This window comes from Haemaphysalis longicornis, unplaced genomic scaffold, assembly GCF_048455015.1.
Source record: "Haemaphysalis longicornis isolate Haplotype H1 unplaced genomic scaffold, Haemaphysalis longicornis Haplotype H1 scaffold_28, whole genome shotgun sequence".
Classification (NCBI taxonomy): Eukaryota; Metazoa; Arthropoda; class Arachnida; order Ixodida; family Ixodidae; genus Haemaphysalis; species Haemaphysalis longicornis.
This window is the reverse complement of record NW_027526329.1, coordinates 4,378,116-4,399,421: the sequence shown is the minus strand read 5'-3', so window position 1 is coordinate 4,399,421 and position 21,306 is coordinate 4,378,116. Positions and strand designations below refer to the sequence as shown.

General features: G+C 45.6%; 1 protein-coding gene across 3 annotated transcripts in view; it reads left to right on the top strand.

Annotated features, from left to right (window-relative positions):
- LOC144172989 (cytochrome P450 3A8-like) overlaps positions 1-21,306 on the top strand; it is a 101,331-nt gene that overhangs the window by 15,617 nt on the left and 64,408 nt on the right. For all 3 annotated transcript variants that reach the window (XM_077701583.1, XM_077701584.1, XM_077701582.1), the window contains exons 3-6: positions 288-340; positions 2,436-2,532; positions 10,313-10,438; positions 12,477-12,714. In XM_077701583.1, the coding sequence (XP_077557709.1) occupies positions 288-340; positions 2,436-2,532; positions 10,313-10,438; positions 12,477-12,714 (514 nt within the window). The remainder of the gene's footprint in view (positions 1-287; positions 341-2,435; positions 2,533-10,312; positions 10,439-12,476; positions 12,715-21,306) is intronic.

The window sequence follows — 21,306 nt, the reverse complement described above, 5'->3', positions numbered from 1 at the left end:
TTAAATGGTCAAGTGCTGCCTTGCTCTTTTAAACCACGTTTTGTGTTCATTGTTAGCCTGATGTCAAATTTCTCATGCAAAAATTGTATTGCTTGCCTTGTTTAGGCCAATCTTCTATGTTTTTGTTTGTGTACTCATTCTATGTAAATTATCCAGTCAAGTTTTGCTTTTCTGATCCCCCCCTATGTAATACCCTTCGGGGGTTTTCGGGTGTCTAACTAAATAAAATAAATAATATATCTGTACTGACCATCGGAGTTTGCTTATGTTTGCTTTCCGCGCCACAGGAGTCCTACAAAGTCATCGGGTGGTGGCTAAAAAAATATGGAAATATTTTTGGGTAAGGCGATACATTTCTTTATTTCATGTTCCTTTTGTTCAGAGCAGGGTAGATGGGAAGCGCTCAATTATAGTCGCTTAAAGCTAGTTGTCATCAAGCACAGGCAAGCAGGAAGGAAGCACACATGTCTTTATTGCCGTTGTGCACACTACGTTTTTTAGCTTTATCTAGTAAGAGGTGCCTATGGAAGTTGAGCAAACGTTCGGTGGTATAACCAACAGAAAAGCGAAATAGATTTGAGATAAAGTCCAACAATATGGTCTACAGGACTTGGGGTGACGCGTTCACGTTGCATTAGCCTAAAATGCACTGAGTAGCTGTACTGCTGGTTAATGCACGATATATAACATAATTTTACCGCGTAAAAACAGCTACGGGTCGAATGGAACATAGTGGGCGTGAGTGCTTCGAAAAGGCTGCGCTAACCTACGACAAGAATCATATTCCGCCACCGATATTAGACTGGCAGAGTTGTGAGAGATCTAGCATGGTAAAAATAAGATCGAGGGCACGCAATGATAAAACCTATTTTGAAGAATCATCATGAGGTGCCTTCAGTGGAGCGGTTACTGCCTATGGATTGCACAAATGCCCTAGTCTATATACAAGGATCCTGTGAAATGAACAGATAAAAACCCGAGATTGCCGCAAGAAAGCGCATGCTTCAAACCCCCCGTAGCAAAAAAGGCATAAAAAGAAACCCTGGAATGGGGAAATCTCACAAACAAATGACACTCAGAAAAAGGGCCCATCTCCCCGCGAGGGGGACTCGAGTAAATGCGTCGCAGAGGGGGTGGGTGTATTGGGTTAACGTTTAGTATTTGGGGAGTTGGTGGTAGTGAATACGTTGTATCAGCAGCCTCTTGACGTATTTTGAATGAGTCAAGGATATAAGGCGCGTTCGTAGCCTTTCATTCTGTGTCGGTTTTGTGGCGCAGTGGGAAGAGAACCAAGTACCTCGCGTTCCGCCCACAGGTAGTGAATGCGTTGTATCAGCAGCTTCTTGACGTAGTTTGAATGAGTCAGGGATATAGGGCGCGTTCGTAGCCTTCCATTCTATGTCGGCTTTGTGGCGCAGTGGGTAGAGCACCATGTACCTTGCGTTCCGCCCGCAGGGTCGTGGGATCCAAACCATGCCCCGGTAAGTATTATTTTTTTATATAGTGTAGGGCGAGGGGTGCGGACCTGTTGTTAAGAGCGACGAGGGTAGCGTGATGCGGGAGAGGAGGAGTGAGGGAGAGGGCGCACCTGGAACGGCTGTTGCGGACGCCGACGCACGCCAACGCCGACAACGCCGGGTGACATCGTGAGTTAAGGACATGCTCTGCATTTAATACCTCGTAAATGAGGCTGTGGAGAGTGCAGAAACCCGGTCTAAGTTTCTGTTTGGTCTCACTCGCATTTTGACATTTTCTTTGCTCTATACATTAACGGTAAGCGATGCTCGGAAAGAACAAAATATCACGGGCGGCCACCTCATCTGGTTCTTTTCATGTCCCAAGCCAAAGAAGAACTTCGTGTACAGCTAATAAAATCCGCTTTTAGATAAACTTCAAACAGAAAGAATTCTTGTGGTCAATACACCTGGAGCAGGATGTTATTTCATACCTTGTTTACAGGATAAAAACCTGTAATGGTCATCGATACGGGTTCTCTTGTTGTTTATTTATATATTTGTTTTTTAAATTCACCTTTGTTTCTTCTGGATTCAAATCCCGGGTAACAAACGCCTACTACACATCAAATTTCAGTTTGTCGTTTTCCTATTTTTTTTTCAGGATTATTTCTGAGCCACGGAAGATTTCCATACAAGCGAGCGGACTGCTTTCCCGCATTGTGTTGGGGAATACTCACTGGCGACTGAAGCTGTTATTAATCAGTGTATAGCCGAATTGCGCCAAATATGTCAATCAGCACAGTGTTCGTGACCTGCTTTTTTTTCTTGGTCTGTTTGCGCTGCTTTTTAGTTGTGGCATGGTATTTATACCGAACTTTTCCCCTTGAGGGTTTAAGGGAGAGTGTGTCACTAAATTTTACAAATGTCTAAGCAATCTCGATGTTTATTAAGCAAAAAATTCCCCCTCATTTTTTATAGCTTCTCTAACGGAGACGTGCCCTTCGTAGTGATAAATGACCTGGACTTCATCGAGTACGTGTACGTGCGGAATTTCGGCAACTTCGCCAACCGCGGGGTACGTAAAGCATTACTGAGTCCTTTGTCCCCCGTTAACTCCTCACGAAGGGCATAACAAGAAATATGCAGCCGCACTAAACAAAAGGTGCATGTTCGGAAAGACTGATATACGCACACTGTCAGCTGACACCCCCTCAAAAGAGGCAAAAGTTTCGAAACATTTATTTGTTAACTAGGAATATTACCGTAGCAAAGCCTTAGCAATCCGCCAATTGGATATCTTCCTCCAGGTGCCATGATTGTATTTAGGCTTCTTGAACACGATAACGTCATGGGGCTACAGTACGTATCGGATCTGACTTGAAGTGCGCAATCCAGAACCTACCGCACAGTAGCTGCGCATTGTGCCTTCCGCACAAAACTGCGCATGCGCGCCCACCTTTCCTCTGTTTGCTGTAGCGTTAGAGCTGCTGGTACTTTTCTAGTGCGACCGCGACCAGCTTAAACTCTAGGCCTAAAGAATTACGTCACAAACTGTACTGGTGCAGAGGAGAGGTATGAGTCGATGAATAAATGAATGAATTAATCAATCAATCGATCACTTATTCGAGCAATCAGCTAACTTCCCATAAATACATCTGTTCGGGTTCTTGGGCTGAAAACAGACTGAACAACTTGACTGGACCTCTGAACGCTTACATGGCATTAGTAATAAGACAGGAAAAGTTTTCACAGGTTGTGGCATTTCAGATAAACAGAAGAATAGCAAACTTGTCTTTTCCTTATGTAATACAAACGAAGTAACAGTTTACTTTCAGTACAGCGTGACAAGAACAATGCGTGCCTTACAATTGGCCCAAATTCAATTTTATCACGCTCTTACTACAAGAAGGAAGCACCCATATGGCAAGAAGAAATAGATAAACTCAAGACTAAAAAAGGTAAAAATAACGACAAAAAAAGGGTACGGAAACACGGCTTGCGCCACAAACGGTAGAGAGCAGTTAAGGAATATCAATTGCGTTTAGGAATATAAAAAGCCAACACTAGAAGGGAGAAATAACGAAACAAATAGGATACAAAAAAGATGTTCGCGCTACAAACGCCACTAGCAGTTCACGAGTATAATTTGCATGTGTCTATCAGCACTTGGTGATTGTTTATAATTTATTGACAGAAAATACTTTTAACTCTTGTGAGGAAAAATTCGCGAAAAAAACTGTTTTTTTATGCTAGTTGTGCTCTATTGAGTGCAACGTAGTTTTTCGGGAACTTCCACGGGTGCAGTTGTCTGTGTTGTATTTATAAAGTCAGACTTGGCCGGGAGTGATGACGAATGTATGAGAATGTTTTTGTGTTGGTAACAAAGAAAAGTAGAAGTCTCAGCGAATTCGGAAGTCGTACACGTAGTTTGCTTTATGTTGTAACCTGGGAACAAATCTGAGTGGTGGAAGAATAATTTAGGTTTAACATATGGAGAACGGCTTTTTTTGCAAGATTAGTATGTCTCTGATGTTTTCTTTTGGTATAGTTGTCCGCAGTGAGCTACAGTATTTTGTATACGAGACAAATTGGACAATGTGAATGTTCAGTTTAACCGCCTCTTGAACAAGGCATCGTGTGCGTGCTAGCGGGCCAGTCACAGAAGGCAGTTTCCTACAGGTGCTACCAAGGTGTTTATTCCGGTGAAGCGCGCATGAGAGTGCAACACCAAATATTTTGAGATCATTTACTTATTCTACACCAGCATAAATATGGTTATATTAGTGCTACGATTTCGCACGGATTCACTCTTGCGATATCTATTAGCACGAATTTTATGGTTCAGTCAGTGAAATGCATAACTGAAATAAATAAAAGAGTGCTAAAGTAAAATAATTATTTTCCTTTTTCAAATATATGTGCTAGTTAGCAAGGCTGTTTCAGTAGACCGTACTGTCCGAAAACAAATTGTGCAGCTGACCTAATACTATTTGCTTCAAGATAACAAGGCACGATCGAAAAGATTAAGTCTTCAAACCATTTGCTGAAGATTGGTATGACAGATATAGACCTGATTCTTAGGATCATTTCTGTCTCCCTACTGTAAGGCACCGTTAGTACTGCTCGCAATATTTTAATCGGGAACACCACAGTATGAAGAATCTAATTGTAAATGTCAGGGCTTATTGGGGCAATAAATTCTAGGACATTCTTAGCATGTAATGATTTGCAATTTCTTTGTTCAGAAATTTTTTGTATACATTGAACTCTTTCGTAGGTTTCATAAAACGCGTCCATTAGGACAATTAATGCGGATTGGGGGGCAGCAGTTTCTCCACCTGAAGGAAGTTCAGTGGAAGTTTATTTCTTATAAACTTCTACTTTAAGAAGAATAATGTTTCTAATTACCTATTACAGTAATCCGCAAGAATTTTCCCGGAGTGTTTATAGCATGGTTTCTATTTCGGTGTTCTATTTACAGGGGACTTGAGAGACATTGTTCTTTTCCAGACAGTGCCTGGGCATTTTGCCTACAAAGAAGGGCTAGTGACATGTTGTCTTCGCTTCTCTTAGCCGATTATTTAGTTTGTTTCGGTTTTTCTGAACGTTTTTATTGCGTCTACAGATCATCTTTTATGAAACAGACGAGGGATTGTTCTCTGAGTCTTTTTTAAATGTTCCGCAATGATGCGGGGATTCCTAGGATTGTCATTACGCGATATAGTTTCAAAATATATCATGGCCATTTGGGCTAGTTGGTGCAGATTCAGATTTATAGTGAAAAAAACAGCGTAAGAAACACAAAGTCCATAAGAAGAGGGGACGACGCACAGCGCTGATGCGTCATCAGCGCTCTGTGCCGTCCCCTCTGCTTTTAGTGCCGGTTTTTCTTGCGCTGTTCTTTCACCATGAATCTGAATTCAATATGCAAGTGGGCTGAATACATTTTAGCGAATGCTGATTTGAATATGAGGTTCAAATGGCTTATTTCGAACGCGGAAACCAGTTACAGGCGATAATGTATGATTTACAGAATTTTGGCGCTGTGTTCTATAGGGGATAGTAGACTTTGAAAGTTTCTTGTTTGATTTTTACTATGATATAACACAAATATTTGGCAATGATAATTTATACAGGATGTGTGCCGCAATGGGACGTAGGCGTATCTGCATTTGTAATTAGAAGTTCAAGGCAACTTGAAGTTGTCTGGGTGACACCTGTGGCAGCAACATTGAAATTTACAAAACAAGTGGTTAGTTACGCCATCACTAAACGTCAACCTATAACGCCGTCCTCTATAATATTTATGTTCGTGCCATCTCAACAGATTTAGGGAATATAGTAGTCACAAACTTAATCCAAAAACGTTAAAAAAAACTGTTGGAAGAATGGTATGGTCCCATTTGGTGTCCAATGTATCGCACACATAATTTTAGTATCAGGTATAAAAGACAACATATCAAAATCCACACTGACTGCTGAGAACTCGTGAACTGAGCATAGCAACAAGAAGAGCGTACCGGCTCCTCGTCTGCCAGATCTAGTAAGAGAAAATTTTGATACCCGCCTAATGAGAGCATACCTTCGTGATTACTACACCAGCCATTTTTTAGCTGTTAGAGTATGGCCTAAACTGCTGGTAACGCATCTACAAATACGTTCGAGACTTTCTTGACGGCAGAAAAGCTATTCTCAAGGTGGGTGACCTGAAATCAGATCGCGTTTGCCTCGGGAAAAAGGGCAGACCTCAGGGTCCACCCTGTCCCCATTGCTATACATCATAGCCCTCATTGACCTCCCCTCGCTCCTGGGTTCCATACCAGGCATATGCTATGGATTATATGCGGGCGATATTACCATATTGCGATTCATTCATCAGTAGTGGACATAGAGTAAAATCTAAAACAGGTGGTTGGTATAGTCATTCAATACGCAGGGCAGTGTGGCCTTAGAACGCTCGCACAAGAAATCGGAGCTGCTGATCGTTTCAGCAAGAAAGCAACTCTCTTTTGGGCCGCCAACTATCGGTCTACATATGGATAGCCACGTAATGGCTCCGACTCCACAAGTCAGAATTGTGGCCATGTTTTTCTAAGCGGATCACTCAAACATTCAACTACTCAACAGACTTAAGAAAACCACAGAGAAAGTCTCTCACATGATCCGCCCACATCAACACGATCCCACACGATTCGTACCCAGACGAGGGGTATGTGACAGGAGGATGTACTCAGGCTGGTTCAAGCCTTCGGCGTGTCTAGGGTCACTAACTTCCTCCCCTACCCTGGCTCTCCAAGACCGAAAAGGACAAGGTGGAAGCCTTGATACGCAAGGTGTTTATTGATGAATTTATTTTTTTGTTTATTATTTATTTATTTATTTATTTATTTATTTATTTATTTATTTATTTATTTATTTATTTATTTATTTATTTATTTATTGTAGCGTTTAACGCGCCGAAGCAACGCAGGGCATAAGGCGCGCCACAGTGGAGGGCTGCGAAATAAATTTGACCCACTGGGGATTTTTAACCTCCGCTGAAATCTCGTACAACGGGCGTTTTTGCTTTTCGCCTCCATCAGAAAAGCGGCCGTCGCGGCCGGGAATGGAACCCGCGTCCTGGTGCTTAGCGACACGCAATGCGTACAAAGTTGCATAAGGACCACATGTTACCACCTCAACGCAGGAACTCTTGTGGTTGGGAGCCCGCAATACCTTATATTATCTGTTCGAAGCCCACCATTTAGGACAACTCTTACGTCTCAGCACTACCCCTACCAGTAGAGCCATTTTGCTCTTAAATGCGCCTGCACTCTCCGCTGCAACACCCGCAGACCCATGTGGCTGAACTTACCCATGAGATTCGCACGTTCATTGTTACGCAACATGCGTCCGATATATCACGAGGCTCGTAGCGAAGCTTGAGTGAAAGCGATTCTTAATCAATACGGCCCAAGCTCTGCCAGAGTCTATACAGCCGCAGCCTCATTTCCCGGGCGAAGAAATATGACTGCTGTGGCTTCTACTACCGAAAATCTGATTACATGCGCATAAATTCCCACCATCCACTCTCCGCAGGTGGAGGAAGCGGCAATCTAATCAGCCATTGCGCAAACGCATGCCGAAATAATGATCACAGACAGCCATCAAGCATGTAGAACCTTCTCCAGCCGTTGCGCATCACTACCTACCAGAATAATTCCTCTCCAGCATCCTCCTCGACATCCCGTAGAAGTTATTTGGGCTCCAGCCTACTCCGCCATGTCTCGCAACGAAGCTGCCCATCAGAGTGCCCGAGAGTTGACCCACCGGGCTAGCCTAGAGTTCAGCGAGAAGTGGCAGGTCTGACGTTTCATGGAACCACCCAGCATTACCGTGTGGAACGAGCACTATATACCCCTACGCATAAAGGCCTCACTAAAGAACAAGGGCGCCACCTCCAAAACATCCAACCAAACACATTTCTCCACCCCACTAGAGCCCACATTCTGGCCCCAACGCCGTACTCCTCGCAATGCCGCTTCTGCGAAGCTCCGGCTACCCTATACTACAGCAGTGCACGGGCCGCAACTTCTACACCCCGCCAGACCCGGCCCGATAGATACACGGCCCAGGCCCAGCCCGTGCCCGAGAATTTTATAAAAATATAAGCTCGAGCCCGGCTCGAGCGCGACGAATTTATAAAATCTGAGCCCGAGCCCGGCTCGAACCCGAAAAACCTTTAAATTATGATCCCGAGCCAGGCTCAAGCCCGCTAGAGTGTTGTAAAATATCATTCCTACTCCGACAGGATACTAACATGAACTTGAAGTTTTCTGTTAACATATAAAGCGTAAGCACAAAGCGAATACGACTATTTTAGATGTAAATTTCCTTTAAACTTGGACCGAACATTGTACAACTTATCCTCACTTAGAAGCTGTTTTAATTCATTAGTCGTGTAACTTCATTTGCCACTTCATTATTCCATCGAATGCCACGTCTTCAAAATCAAGGCTCACCCGAAGATACCTTAAATGATTCCCACTAAGTGGATTTTTTATTATAGCAATTTTTCAACAGATATTGCACCTTTCGTTCTTCCGTTGCTTGCTGAAATTTGATCAGACGATGCGTCCGATTTCACCATTTGTTTTTTGTCTTTCCCTCTAGTTACGTTGGCAGCATGATTTTATCTGCGCTTCTGTTATTGCGTGCCTTTAGTCATGGCTCTAAAAAAACGTCTTGCGGGAAAAATCATGGGCTCCGCTTAAAAAAGTGGTTATTCAAACTCTGCACACACTGCGAAATTCACGTCACGTTTGTTCGGTTTGTTTTAGTTTGAAAAGGAGAGAGAAATTACGATCATTTTGTAGCCTGTGGCTGGAGTGCCCTCGTTTTCTGGCCCGCTCTTTCCCACTACGCTGATAGGACCCAGACGTATCTTTTATTGATGTGAAGGCTTTCTAAGTGCAATCGTCTTTTTATCGTATCTTTTAACGGCGTGGTAGTGAATTAGCACTTTCTTTTTTTTCACTTTACGTAAAATCTCAACAAGAAAATTTGTCTTTCCAACAATTTAGAATTTTCGGCACAGGATAGCCGGGCCTCAGGAACAGCCCGGGCCGGATCGGACCAGTACAGCCCGACAGAATTATCGTTCCCGCATTTTGGTTCCCGACAAATTTTGGTAGCCCGCAATTTATCGGGCCCGGCACGGGCGTGAGAAAATGCGGGCTACCCTGCCCGAGCCCAGCCCGCGGGCCGCCCCGGGCCGGGCTTGGGATTTCGGGTCTGCCCGGGCCCGTGCACTGCACTACCTTATACCACATCATTTGGGACTGTGTTTAGAACGCCCTCGTGCCCCCCCACCCTTCTGCTAACTTGAGCACTGGGAGAGGGCACTGTCCAGCTCGGACCCTCACGACAAGCTCTGGATGGTGCAGAGAGACCACGAAACCGGACTTAGTTGTGGGGTCCTGGAATGACGACTCTTCCCTAGCGCTGACTGCATTACAGACGCGTGTATTCTTCATCCTCATACTTCAGTCATTGTTATACATCTCATGTCCTCAGAAGAAATAATGAAAGAACAAAAGAAATGTAGAAAATATGGTTTGTGTTATTTTGTGTGCCCCACAAATGTTTTCACCAGGCGCCCTTACTTCTTTGGAGTGTACTCTGATTTTGCAATTAAAAAAAGTGTGGATAGCCTATGGTTGCATCAAAAACAAAATATACAAATATGAATGTACTGGAAATCGTGAGTAGTTGTGACTTGATTGTTTTTAAATTTCATTTGTCTAGCGCACAAAATTAAGCCCTTGGCCGTAAGACGTGCCGTAGTGAATAGATACGGAATAATTTCTACCACTTTGGGATCTTTAGCGGGCGCCAAAATCAATACAAGTGGTGTACTAGGTTTTTTGCCTCCACCAACTACAAATTTGGCGAAATAACATTGATTTTAAAGCCATCAATGTGAAAAGCACCGTTTTAGTTCTGAACATTTGCCGATTTCTTCCTCGGAACCACGGCTTTTGCACAGTAAGTGACGTTGCTTAATAACAAACGTGAAAATATAAATGACCAGTTATTGTGTCTCTGGGTCAGCGTTGCGAGAAAATGAGATCAGAAATTTTGGCACCATTGCAGTGTCAGCGTGGACAAAAAAGCCGTAGAATTTCGATCTCTCCCGGTACTTTCCAGAATTGATATTCTGATGGTGTAGGTACTGATTGATGCTGATCCTGATTGTTATCGTGCTTGGGTAACTGCAAAGTAAAAAAAGAGAACATGTGGGATTTGACATCTTTCTGGTGCCGAAAAACATAAAAAGCACACTATATTACTGCCGCTATGACACCTTTTTCCAGCTCAACATGATGACCGACCTAATGCACCCTATCTTGGGAAAGTCGTTGCTACTCGCTCGCGGAACGAATGCGAGAAACATCCGGAGCTGCCTCAGCTACGCCCTGAGTTCTGCCAAGCTGAAGAAGGTAGGAAAGGCTGGATACTTTCGGATTATTGCAATAACAATTGTCACTATATGTACTAGAAATATGTCAACATTAGCCGCATAATGCAAGAAAGCAGACGCATCATCGCCGTCACTGCTTTTTTTGTCACGAAAATCAACAGACTTTACCATAAAACGGCACATCGGTACTGATCTGTCATAGAAAGGTAAAAGCTTTTTATCCCTCGCCGCCGTTCAATACAAGGAGTTCTTTTTGTCGTAGTCAGTCAACGAGCACACAGGAGGCTCAAGCGTCTTACAGAGGCATTGTTCCCCATAGAGTTTCCGCATTGTAGGTATATATACGAGCAAGACCGCTGAAAACCACGATTCTATTTATAGCTCCTATTACTACTGTTCCTCTTTTTTGCGCTAGAAAGATAATCGAACTTCTATAGAGATGCAAAATGAATTGAAAAAATCTTTTCTAGTAAAACAATTCTATCTTGTGGATGCTCAGCTGATCCTGACCTTGTCATATCTCTCACTCAAACTGACACGCACGCACACACGCACACGCGCGCGCGAACACGCACACGCACGCACACGCGCGCGTGTGTGCACGCGTCTGTGCATCCCTCTCTCTCTACGTATATATACAGAGAGAACCAAAATTTGAAATTTCGCAAGGAACGCAAGAAAAGAAAACTCGTACCAAGGTAGCAACCACAATATTTGCCAACGTTTCATCAAAGGACTTGCGTTCTTGAGGGCAAGTCAGGCGCAAAGCGAAGGTCTTGCTCAAAAACAATTCAGGTCACCACCTTGTTCTAATTTTGTTATTTTGTATATATATATATATATATATATATATATATATATATATATATATAGACCAGCCATATTTAGCCCGAAACGATATATATACCTTTTGCCCAGTTTGCGAACTCTCCTACTGTGTATTTTTGTATTTTTATTTTCTCCGTAGTATTTGGTTTGTCTTTCCTTGTACATAGTTGCTGTGTTTTTTGTCATTACTGCTTTTCTTCTAGTGCTTCGACTTGTATATTTCTGGTTCTCTTGTCCATTTTCATCTCCCCGTACATACCGCGAGCAATCCCCCGTACACCTTGCCTCACATAGTGGTCGCATCAATGGGGTGTAGGGCAAGGCAGCGTAAGGAACGCATTGTCGCAGTTTAAAAGACAAGATTTTTTCTTGGCCCACTTGAACACAAAATATTGGTCTCTCGGTCTGTGGGTCTTCGCCTGACTGTTCCTTGATTCAGGCGACCGGCCAGAATTTCAAAACATCTTGAAGCAAGAAGTTTATGTAGGGTAAACGTGTTCAAATCACGAAATCTGTTAAGCACTTTATGGTTCTTAACATTTTTAGGCAAAAAAATTATGTATATTTCACTCAACGCATCATTACGTAGGTAGTGCTAGGTACTGGGGTTTTAGTTGTTTTGTTTTTAGAATGCTTTTGTTATTTACTTGAAAATAACAGTACGCCTGATTTCTGCAATAGTAACTGAAAATGCCCGTTGAATATCTTCACCCAAAAATACAAAAGAAGCTTCCGCCCGGTCTACACCTCGTGACGGCATTCTAAGACATAATGTAAGAAAATTTCGTAATTGGTTGCGAGCAAGCAGAGAAACGCGCTAAATCTGAACTGACTTGAGCAAACATGCATCGTGTTTATAGTAGTGCAAAGCGGGAAGAAAAAGGGAGAGCGTGAGAGGTGAGAGAAGAGTGGCCTTTACGGGGCAGGAACAGCATAAGACTATGGTCTCTCGACAAAATTTGCCGCAAAGTGAGCCCATACGCGGACGATTTGTATTGAACAGCGCCTGCCCTTTTGCTCTGTCTCCTTATGTTAATGTTTAATTTTGCGCTTAAAAACAAGTGGGATGGCGCGGGTAACAATGAAGGTGAACATATTTTTTGAAGTAGTTACAGTTCATTGTAAAGTATACCTTTGGTATTTACGTGCGTCTTTTTGTAGTACTAAAGCGCTGTGTCAGTTCTGCGCTCACATCGTGTAAACATTTTTCGTAACCCGCTCCTACGTAGATGATAGCGGGATTCGAAGAGGATGCAGACATATTTGTCAAGTCCTTAGATCCTTACGCCGAAACGGGTGAAGAGGTACACATGCTGGAAAAATTGGAAGGATTGGCCATGGACTACGTGGCACGAGGCTCTTTCGGCCTGGAGGAGCGTTTTCAGGGAAAGCCCGACCACCCCTTCCTAACAGTGGCAAAGAAAGCATTTCGTGGCGTCATGAAGGGTCCCTTTCATTGGATCGCACGTGAGTTATCATTCATGAGAGCGGCTGCTTAAACATGAAAAAAAAAACGATGCGTTTATGCAGATGTACTGAGAGCCGTGTTATCAGCGCTGCTAGGTTTGAAACCTTTTTCATGTTTGTCGCAGTTTGCGCAGTATTTTTGCATATTAAAAATTTTAATGAAAGGGGCGCACTTAACACTGGCTGCAAACCCGAAAGCAATGACATCCAAGTGAGCGCCCATGAGCGTTTCTTCCAGTTTTGTGTGGCGGCTACTTGCGGTTATTGCGTCGCCGTACCAGGTCTGCGAGGCGCATGTTGGCCACGGAACACAGCACTCACAGCCTATGCTGCAACTCTTTCATTTTAGATGGCTGTGAGGGGCCTACCAATACGGTTCTAATAAACGTAGTCTTTTAAGCAAAACCTTTCTTTGTGGGACGCATTGTATTCTGTCAAAAAACTAATTAATTTCCCCTTAGACCGTTTGTTCTACCGAAAAACTGATAAAATCTTCACACACGGCTTGTTGGCGACACCGGGCTCCTATTTTGTGAAGACGGTTACTGGAAAACTGGAAAACTAAGATAATACACGCATCAGACGTGAAGAAGTACAACAGTACACCTTTATTTCATACACTACGTATTGGGACACCATTAGATTGTTTGTACACGTATTTATTTGGTGCACATAGACGTTTGCATGAGCTCGGTCTTCCTTTGCGATTTAGGTCTTTGGAGTTTTGACGACAGGTTTGACGCTATTCCCCAAAGGTTTGACGGGCGCTTAGCTTAAGCGCTTCTCTAAACTTTCTTTAGCACAGTATATGTGTATTCTTAGGGTACTGGGTGCTGAAATCTTTGTTCTGTCTATGTGTTTCACGGTTCAATCGCCAGGACAAATATAAACAGAATGGTTGAACGAGATCATTCTGAAAATAAACCCCTTCCCAATTATTAAATGCGGCAGCGCACTTTATACTTGCCAGCAGTGTTTAGTAAAACAGCATTACTCATATTTCAGGACAAACATAAAAGCATTGCTAATACTGGCACTTCTCTATAAATCGAAAATACACCTTAGCACTTAGCATAAAATGTGCAAACACAAAAGCAGCAAACAGAAAACCGCGATAAAAACAATATTTTAATGACGATATACCAAAACGGCCCTATCCTGAAGGACGTGGCACGAGTGCCAAGCCAAACAGAACCCAAAAAAGTTCAAAGCGATGGCTCGAAAGCAGTGTAGACGAAAAAAAAACTGAATTGAATTTCGCAAACAACTATTGCGTCTATCATGGGTTGACCTAGACTGGAGGGGGTAGGGAACAAAGTAGCTTTTTGGACGTCTGCCGAATACTATCATCTGTCGAGAACATTTACAGCGAACCGAGGAGATACGTGCCGAATTCTTTTAAGGGGTGCTTTATCTTTTTGCAAAGCGCGCTGAAGGACGGCATCATCTCGTGCTTTGAAGCGTCCATAAAAGAGCAGTATTTCAGTCCCTCAGGCGAATGCCGCCACCGGACGGAGCTTTTTCGTACGTGGGACATTACACGCTGTCGCAGTAAAATATCCGACTAAAAAAGTAGCAGTGGCTTAGCTGGGCTAGGCTAGGATATACGTAGCGTGAGCTAAGATTCACTTGGTTATTCTTAGCTTTCCTTGTTTCCTAGCTATAGCTTGATTATGCTTAGTGCTGCTTCAAAGAAACACACACGGTATACGCACTATGTTACACATGTATATTTACCAATCGCCCAGAGCTAATCTGGTTCCACAGGCGCACGCCGGTGTTGCTGCTACGCACGAGCCATGGGTTGCACACCCGGCCACCGTTAGCATGATCATCAAGTGGACCGGGCCCCCGCGTGCGGAGCGTAGGTCGGCGAAGACGCTGGGCGCGTGGGGTGTGTGAGAGATGCCGGGCAGCGAGCAACGTTCTGTGCGCCGTGTGACGTCACTGCTCCTCGCGCATGCGCAGTATGGCTCTCCAGAATCCACGCGAAACTGCTGAACCTCGACCAGTGGAACTGACGCTACAAAAACGGCTGACGATCGCTATACTCCTAAATACGAAGTTTGTGCGCAGCGCGAACTGCAGCCTCCTCGGTGACGGCGCACAGCTGCTGTGTCTCACGTAGTTCGAACGAAGAGCGAACGCGCGGCGGCGCGCAAGTCTGCCGTTATCTTGGACGCGTAACAACCGCCGAGCATGTGGTTGCAAAGCGTGTTTGAACCTCCAGCACAAATCTTAGGGATGAAAAGCTTTTGCATCAGTGGCGCGAACAGCGTCTCAGGAAGTGATCGCAATTTGCATCTCGGGAAGATGATGATGATCGTTGGATGTTTATGGCGCAAGGCCAACTGGGGCAAAGAGCGCCAAAACAATAATCGATGATAGGGGTGAAACCTTAAACCTTAAGTAAAATCAGCAAAAACAAAAGTAAAATCACAACACGACAATGAGCATGGCTGGTGTATAGGGCCAGATTTCATGATGCATGATAGGAAATGAGGTTTAAAAACTTGACGTCGGACAGATACTCAAACACACGTTTCACGGAAACAATGGCATCATCACCTAGGAAAAACGATGGATGTAGGGGAATATGTTGTCTGTAGAGTTCTCTGAAGTGTTTGTGTCGTGTTGTGTGAAGTGCCTTGCATGTGATTAGTATGTGCACTACGGATAGGGCCTCTCCGCACCTGCTGCACTGGGGTCTAGAAGATCCCGTCAGCAGATACGAGTGCGTCGCATGGGTGTGCCCTATCCGCAGCCTACCCAAGGCGACTTCAGTGTGTCTGTTGTGTGAGTCAGATGTGTACCGTCCCAAGTGTGGCTTTATTACATGTAGTTTGTTGTCTGTCTGTTCATCCCAGTGTGTTTGCCTTGTTCTGCGCAGGTGTTGTCTTATGTGTGGCTTGAGGTCTGTGTAGGGTACCGTTGTAATGTCCACAGTGTTCCTGAGTGCAGCAGCACCGGCCCTCTCGTCTGCCAACTCGTTCCCAGCGATCCCTGCATGTCCTGGGACCCAGCAGAGGACCAGCTCATGCTTTTGTGCATACACGGACATGATAGTGCTGAATACAAGATTAACTATGTGGTTTTTGGGGGGCTTGTGCGATGACAGTGCACGAACAACACTCAATGAATCTGTATAGATGATGGAATTGGGAATTTGAGTTTCAAGAATGTGTCGTACAATAAGTAAAATCCCATACGCTTCTGCTGAAAAAATTGATGTGTGCACGCTCATGGTTCTGGCTGCATTGAAATTAGGACCATGAGCAGCGCACGACACCATACTGGAGGATTTAGAAGCGTCACTATAAAATTCTGCACATGTGTATTTAAACTGCAAAGACAGAAAGTGCTGCAGTATTGCAGCTCGTGGTACACGATTTTTGTCAAGTCTCATAAAAGAAAGGTCGCACGACACCGGGCGAACTTGCCAAGGCGGTAAACTGTTGGAAAAGGATGACCTGTACACATCTAAAAACGAAGCACTTAGATCCGAGGCTCGCTCTCTCACTCTAAGTGAAAAGGGCAGAGGAACGGATGGGCGATTTGCAAAGAGCAGAGATGTTGATGTATCGTTAAAGACAGGATAAAAAGGATGATTATTCAGTGATGAAATTTTAAAAGCATATAGCAAGTCCATGTACGTTCGTTGGTTCTCAAGGCTCCATTTATCACACTCGACATACAGACTCTCGACAGGGCTAGTGCGAAAAGCACCCGAGGCGAGACGAAGCCCCAAGTGTAGCACTGGGTCAAGCATTCGCAACGCTGTTTTAGTCGCCGACCCATATACCACACTGCCATAGTCTAAACGAGACCCAACCAAAGCAGTATGGAGCCGTAGTAGGAGTTCTTTGTCGGAACCATAAGATTGATGGGAGAGAACCTTAAGTATATTCATTGTTTTCAGACATTTATGTTTAAGTTCCTTGATGTGTGGAATGAATGTGAGTTTCTGGTCAAACACAACACCTAAGAACTTGTGCTCCTTGTTCACAGGAAGCGACACGCCATTAAGAGTAATGTCTGGGTCCATATGGACCCCGCGCTTCCTGGAGAACACAACGCAGGAGCTTTTTACAGGATTTAATTTAAAACCATTCTTGTCTGCCCAGCCGGCAAGTTTCTTTACACCAAGCTGGACTTGACGTTCGCAGATTGACAGATTGCATGATTTATAGGATATCTGCACGTCATCTACATACATGGAATAAGAGATTGTAGGTGGCAGTGCCTTACCAAGAGAGTTCAATTTTACTATGAAGAGAGTGCAGCTCAACACGCCACCCTGTGGCACGCCATTTTCTTGCACGTAAACGTTTGAGAGTGCACAACCAACTCTTACTCGAAACGTTCTGTCTGACAAGTAACTAACAAGAGTGTTTAACATGTTACCCGATGCACCGAATGACTTGAGGTCCCTAAGGATCCCATAACGCCAAGCGGTGTCGTATGCCTTTTCAAGGTCGAGGAAGACAGTTAAACAATACTGCTTATGCGCGAAGGCATCCTTGATGTACGAGTCAAGAGCTACCAATTGATCGTTCGTCGATCGCCCCACCCTAAAGCCTGCCTGGCAGCTCTCGAGAAGACCGTTGTACTCGAGCAAGTACACGAGCCTGCGATTTACCATCTTCTCGAAGAGCTTGCACAGGCAGCTCGTTAGGGCTATAGGACGGTAGCTTGAGGGGGACGACGGGTCCTCTCCCTCCTTCAGGAAAGCTACAACTATAGCCTCCTTCCAAGAGTTTGGAATGTGCCCCGAAAGCCAGATCTTGTTATAGAGGTGTAAGAGTGTTAGAAGTGTGTCTGCGTGCAGGTGTTGTATCATTGTGTATGTGACGTTGTCTGGGCCTGGAGCTGAGGGTTTACACGTGCTTAGAGCAGCCCTCAGCTCATGTAGTGAAAACAGGGAGTTGTAAGAAGTCTGTGATTTGTTGCTGTCGCGTAGGGACTTCTTTTCACAACAGGCTTTATGTTTCAGGAAAGTGTTTGTGTAGTGTGCTGAACTGGACACGTGTTGGAAGTGTTGTGCGAGTGTGTCAGCCTGGTCTTCGAGTATGTCCCCTGTAGTGCTGACCAGAGGCAGGCTGTGTGTTTGTTGTCCCTTCAGTTTACGTATTCGTGTCCATACTTTCCTTGTGTCTGTGTACGAGTTTATTGATGTTATGAATGTACGCCAACTCTCTCGTTTTGCCCCACGGCGCACACGTTTTCCTAACGCCTTGGCCCGTTTGAACAAGAGGAGGTTTCCCGACGTGGGGTACCGACGGAGGATACCCCACGCCTTGTTCTGGGCCTCTCGCGCCCGCCTACAGTCCTCAATCCACCACGGCCTCCGCTGGTTGCGCGGGGCACCAGCGGCGTGGGGAATGGACCTTTCGGCGGCGTCGAGGATGTGCGCCGTGAGGAGTTGTGCGGCTTCATCTACGTGTAGGTGTCCTATGGATGTGTGGTGTAGTTTGGATGTCTCTGTAAATGTATTCGAGTTAGCTCGTGATTCATTGAACCTACTATGGGAAGATGGACTGCATGGGCCTTTACCTATGTATGTAAGTGAGGTGGGGAAGTGGTCACTACCGTATGGGTCAGTTCCCACACCCCACTCGAGAAGAGGAAAGAGAACTGCGGAGCCAGTAGCCAAGTCAAGACATGAGTATGTGTTGTGTCCTATGTTATGATATGTAGGCTGTTTATTGTTGAAAAGGCATGCTCCTGAAGATGTAAGGAATTTCTCTATAAGGCGACCTCGGGCATCCGTGCGAGAAGAGCCCCAAAGAGTGTTGTGAGCATTAAGGTCGCCTGTCAGGATGTATGGTTCGGGCAGCTGGTCAACCAGCGCCTCGAAGTCAGAGCTTAAAAGTGAAACATCAGGAGGAATGTATGTGGAGCATACCGTTATCAACCTATTAAATATTATCAAGCGTATTGCTACAGCCTCAAGGATAGTGTTCAGAGTGACAGGGTGGCATGCTAAAGATTTCCGGGCGATTATGGCCACACCCCCAGAAGAGTGTGTGCAGCCATCCCTGTCTTTCCTGTATACCACGTAACTATTCCAGAAATTTGTGTGCTTAGAATTCAAATGTGTTTCCTGAACACACATTACACTTGGCTGATTGGTATGCAGAATCTCATACAAGTCGTCAAGATTATTCATAAGGCCTCTGCAGTTCCATTGAACAATATTTTCTCTTCCCATTACTTAGTGTGAGAGCTACTGGATTGTGTATGTTTATGTGTCGTCTTTCGGGGCTGTGACTCTTGGATTGGGCTTTTTGGGCGGCCTATCTGTAGGCTTGGACGACGGAGGCCGCTCCTTGCGCTGCGTTGCAGGCAAGAACGGCACGACGTCCATCTCGTCGTCCGATGTCCTGGGTGTGCCCGTCGAACCGGGCCCCCAGGACTTGGCCCCCCGTCGGGGGCCCTTCGTTTGACCCGCCACCGCCGCTGGGGTCGGGGGCACCAGAAGTGGCACGGGCGGTGCGGTGGTGGTGGGAGCCGGTCCGGGGCCCGTAGTGTCCATGGCACCATCCAACGCACTGGACGATGGGGAGGCATGGACGGGAGCGGCACCGGTCCCGACGGAAGAGGTTGCCACCACAACCGCTGCTGGCTCAGCGAGCGGCGTGGAGGCGGGCTGGGCTGCCAGAGGCAACCCAGGGGGGGGGCGGGGGCGGGACCAAGTCCGACTCGCGGTACTGGGTCCCCGCCGAAACCAGACGCCGCTCCGCCCCCCGGCGAGCTGCGTCGGCATACCTCCCCAGGGGGAAAGAGGCGAACCTCTTCCGCGCCTCTGGGAAGGTAAGATTCTCAGTCACTTTTACCTTGATGATCTCCTTCTCCTGTTTGAATTTCTCACATGTTCTAGAGTAGGCCCCGTGGGGTCCCTTGCAGTTAGCACAGATGAGGGTTTGTGATGGGCAGTTGTCAGATGCGTGATCATGTTGTGCACACTTGCCGCATGTTAGTCGACCACGACAAGCATTAGTGCCATGTCCAAATCGCTGACACTTGTAGCAGCGGCGTGGGTTCGGCACGTAGGTGCGGACCGGACATCTCAGGAAACCTGCGCTGACCGATTCGGGAAGTGTTGAGCGGTCAAATGTCAAGATTATGTGTTTAGTAGGTATTATTTGGTCATTTCGGCCTATCGTGATTCGCCGCACAGCTGTTACGCCCTGATCGCTAAGCCCTTCCAGCAGATCTGCTTCAGTCTCATTTATTAGATCTCTATCAGAGATCACGCCCTGGCAGCTATTAAGACTGCGATGGGGCGTGATCTTGATGTCGACATCGACCATGCGCGTTTGCTTCAAGAGGTTACAAGATTGTTGCTTGTTTTGAACTTCAATTAGGACTTCTCCCGTTGTGAGCTTTTTAGCTTTGTACGATTTGCCTACAAGGCTTTCAAGGAACTTATAGATGATAAAGACAGACTGGGAAGTGATGGGGTTTGATTTATCCAGGGATTCTATTACCAGGAAGCGCGAGAAATTATCGGGCTTTGGAATGGAGATCGAAGACAAAGGAGGAAAAGATACTTCGGTGCGGCCCCTTTTCAGGGACCGATCACGTTTGGAGGGGGGGTGTGAAAATGCCATATGATACATTGGAAAGCAGGGGACGGGGGTACTTTCTTCCACAACCTTACCCTGATAGCTGAGGAGGTCCCGGAGCTCCCTGCCTGGTGAACAGACAGGGAGCCCATCCGCCGGAGCTTGACCTGGGCTCCGACGGCCACCGTTCCTGGTTTCTAACCCTCCACCTATAAACACATTGCCACGGTTGGATCCAGCGTATGTTTGGGGGCTCGGGGTCCGCGGTATCGCCAGTACCGTCACCAAGATTGCTCAAGGTGCCCCGTGCGGGGGCATCTTGGGAAGGGACCACGAATTGCGTCTCAGGAAGTGAAGGCATCGTCGTCGAACGCACGCCGGCACACGCCGGCACACGCTGGTATAACGTCATACCGCAGCGCATCGCCACCGCCAAGCATACCTCAGTGCCTTCCCTAATACTTTCATCGTTCGCTCGGTAACGCAGAAAACGCGCCCCGTCAAACTACTGTAGCGGGCGCCAAAGTGCGCACTAAAACTACTCACAGTATGCTGACCAAGACAAAACACAGTTTAAAGCGTGGACGCAATGCATGTTTTAGTAACATAAGCGACAATATAACTAGACAACAACAATGGAGAGCCGAACTGCTTGCAAGTACTCAGCACTATTTCAATATTTACAAACGCGCCATATATAAAACCCCTGTTCAGAATTACTCAGAGTCGGCACCTTAGTAATGCTGAAAACTTCGAATCACGCTCACGACTAAGTTTCGAAAATAGCTCTTTGCTACTCAATAAAAATCACCTCTTTACGTTAACGTCTGTCGCCGCAGTTTAACGTACTAAAAATATTTGACATATCCAGAAAGAAATTCACACGTATCTGCACTTTGACCTTAAGTAAAGATGCAGCAGTGTTAGGTATCAGCCAGAAAACTGCATCTGGTTACAAAAATGTATTCACCATCGGTGCGGTTTCTAGTTTTTGATTGATTGATTGTAGGGTTTAACGCGCCGA